Source organism: Aphelocoma coerulescens, chromosome 3 (assembly GCF_041296385.1).
Source record: "Aphelocoma coerulescens isolate FSJ_1873_10779 chromosome 3, UR_Acoe_1.0, whole genome shotgun sequence".
In the NCBI taxonomy this organism is placed as follows: domain Eukaryota; kingdom Metazoa; phylum Chordata; class Aves; order Passeriformes; family Corvidae; genus Aphelocoma; species Aphelocoma coerulescens.
This window is the reverse complement of record NC_091016.1, coordinates 110,076,606-110,079,880: the sequence shown is the minus strand read 5'-3', so window position 1 is coordinate 110,079,880 and position 3,275 is coordinate 110,076,606. Positions and strand designations below refer to the sequence as shown.

At 35.6% G+C, this 3,275-nt stretch overlaps 1 protein-coding gene across 4 annotated transcripts in view; it reads right to left on the bottom strand.

The window, feature by feature from the left end:
- Positions 1-274: 274 nt before the first annotated feature.
- ASAP2 (ArfGAP with SH3 domain, ankyrin repeat and PH domain 2) overlaps positions 275-3,275 on the bottom strand; it is an 87,149-nt gene continuing 84,148 nt past the window's right edge. For all 4 annotated transcript variants that reach the window (XM_069011560.1, XM_069011561.1, XM_069011559.1 and 1 more), the window contains one exon: positions 275-2,904. In XM_069011560.1, the coding sequence (XP_068867661.1) occupies positions 2,830-2,904 (75 nt within the window). In that variant the 3' untranslated portion in view covers positions 275-2,829. The remainder of the gene's footprint in view (positions 2,905-3,275) is intronic.

Here is a 3,275-nt window from a genome sequence, read left to right as displayed (position 1 = left end):
CCTCGTTGTCTGAGAAACAATTTGTTAATACAGACTTTGATTCTGCTTAACCCAGATATTAAAACAAAAGCAAAGTGCTAAGAGGGAGTCCTTTGGTGCTGTACCCCTCTAATTTAACCTCAGGTGTGCCATCTACAGTTTTTCTGTTCAAATAAAGTCCACAAGATGTACATTTTTTCCTCAAGTGATATTTGTTTGTATTTGTCATTTTTATACATTAAAAAGAACAATATTGCACAAGCAATGCAAGGGAACAGAAGAGAAGCAGAAAAAGTGATTTTAAAAGTAGTTTTATTTTTCCAGACATTTGACTGGTTAACAAGAGTAAAATTTATTAATCATGCTCTAATTATAAATCACTGCATCCAGGACATTGAAAATAAGAATTGATTTTAGGTTATACAATATATACAGTTGCTCTGCAACTAAACAAAATAAAAACAACTGAATTGAATATTATACATCTCATAGCATTCTAAGCTGCATTTTAAGTGTCACTTGCTCCTTTTTAAACAGTTAACACAGCAACCTAATAGTCTGTCTATTAACAGGGTTTTTGAATCAGATTTAAAAAGTTGTATGAAATATGCCAAAATTTTGGACTTAAAATTCTTACTTTTATATTATAAATAGATATCTACAGGCTCTAGAATTTAATTTGTCAGAGGAGAAAACCTTTTGAGAAACACAGAAAATCAAGAGATAAATTTTGCTTAGCTGCTCTTTATTGGTCCTCGGGATTTTATCTGCACTGTTAATGCTATTAAGTTCTAGTCTACAAGTTTTCCTGGTTTCTAAGTTACTGGTGAACAAAGTTGTGACATTTTACTCTATTCCTCTTCTAGCAGAACTTGAGGGAAATTTGCATAATTTTTTAACTTTACGAATTGTTACATACACTATAAGATTCTGTGTTAAAAATACTGTACATTAGGAGCTCTGTGCAAAATAATATGCCCATTTATTCTCTAGACTCTATCAGGGATAGAAACATACAAAATAGTGTTGCAAACTGAACGTATCAGTAAGTGAATAAAACTGTAGTGCTAAACTATTACTCTATCATTTTACTGGGAACTTTGAAAATACGGACTAATTTGCTTCAACTTGCAATAAAAATATCTTGAAACATTCCAGTTTGTTCCCCATTTATACTGCAGCAACAGCATCTAGGAAGTGAAAGTTACACATCGACGTGGCTGTACCCACATGCCCGAGAGGCATCAACCAACGGTACCATTCAGGAAGGGTGACAGGGTGAGATCGGTGTTGCTCTTCCAGCACTTTCGCAACGTGGTTTTTCTCCAAATAAGCACAGATGGTGGTGGCAGCCTGTTTTCCATTCCTTCCAATATGAAATGGCCAATTTAAGCACCATTTGCCAGAAATTCAAAGTTCTCTTGATAAATCTAGAGATACAATGTTCACATAACGTGATCAAAGCCAATGTGACCTAGACATTGATTTTTCATATCCTATGCCTCAGTTGTTTCCTGAGCATAAGCAAAACCTGGTACAAATTCACAATATACAAACATCAAAATGATGTCAGATCTGTATTGGTGTTTTATATTCCATCAACCAGCTGGGAACTATCCATGGCCTAGCCTTTGTTCACAAATCAGTAAAACAAGTTTAACAGTGTAGCTACCATAAATGTGGGTATACTATATAAATACAGAGTGAGTTGGCAAACTATCATTGTTTGCAAGGTAGTGGCACACAAATTTCATAAACCAGAACATAACATAGTGAACTCGTGAGGTGTCAGATATCTTATTGACCAAGGATAATTACCTAAGTGTTCCACCAAGTAGGTTTTCTCTGTGAACACACTGCTGGGTGATTTAAAAAAAATTCAAGAATTTAAAAACAAAGTCTAAATGCTATAGCGAGACAAGTGTAAGAAATGCTCTGCAATCCATCATCATAGTTAAGTACATTTCAGGAAGTGCAGTTTTCAAATCCTTGAGTTAATGTAGTAACTCATTAATATTGCCATAGTTTAGTTAACCAGCAGTAGTCACATTAAATGACCAAAATGGATGTAACATACATAAAGAACATTCAAAAAACAGGTTCTACACAAGTGCAGCATAGAAAAACAAAACAGTCTCAAGCTCACAAAATCAGAACTAGAAAGTTCAACGACTAACACAGATTTCAGATAACTTTAAGTAAATATCTACATCCATTCTGAAAGAAAGAAGTTTCTCCTGTGGTAAACTGAAACACTTTTTTACTTTTACCTGGCTAAAGACACATGATTAAAACAATTTCGTCTGCAACTGTTGGCATCCTTGATGACATCCAGTATGGCAAGATACTGAATGAGTCCATTTCAGAACTACACAGCAGCTTGCACATTTTGGTTCCACCACTTCAAACGATGTCGAGAATTGGATAAATTCACTGCCCTGGTAGATGCACACACAATTTCTTTGACTGGGGAAGCAACACTGAACTGTTGTACTGTCATGTTATAAAAGGGAGACTAAAATTACAGTGAATTGATTGATAAGAACATGCATAATGTTGTGATATTCAGACATGGATTTTGATTGTTAAAGCTTTTCAGTTCACCTTGAAAAATACAGGAAGAGTTGGGTTTTTTTTAAATGTAAACTGCTTATGAGAAGTTTTCACATAGAAAAAAGTTTTAAAAGTCCCAAAATCAGAACGATGGCAATAAAAAAGTAAGCTACAGTACCTAGGACTTGGGCAGTGCTCTGGCAAGGTGGCTGCAGATAGGTAGGTGAAATGAAATAGAACAAAACTTATTTCTGTGACCGCTGGAAATGAGAAATGTCTCCACTTATCAGTAGCAATCTAGTCAACAATAAAGTGCACAAATGATACAGGGAAAGCTCCTTTCCGGCTGGGATCTCCATCAATATGACCAATCTGAAAGAGTCCAGATAATTTTGAAGTTAAATCTCAAAATGACATTTCATTATCACCAAAATGAATACCAGTGACCTTCCTGCCTGTAGTACAACAAGCCTCCCACCAAATCTTTTCTGCAGTAGTGCTACTTTTCTTCTGCCAATACGAAAATTCAGTCCTACAGAGTGCATGTTTTTCAGCTTTAGGTTGGGTTTTTGTCAAATGCAGAAGTTTTATCCAGTTCTTTGAATATAAAACCTCTTACTGCAGTACCACTGCTGCATAATTCCAGTGCAATCTGTAATGCCTGGCAGCCCACATTCGGCCTCTGTTGAGTTGCTTCTTTAACCACTGAGGCAAAAGGATAGACCAAGCTTCAACAGTGTCAG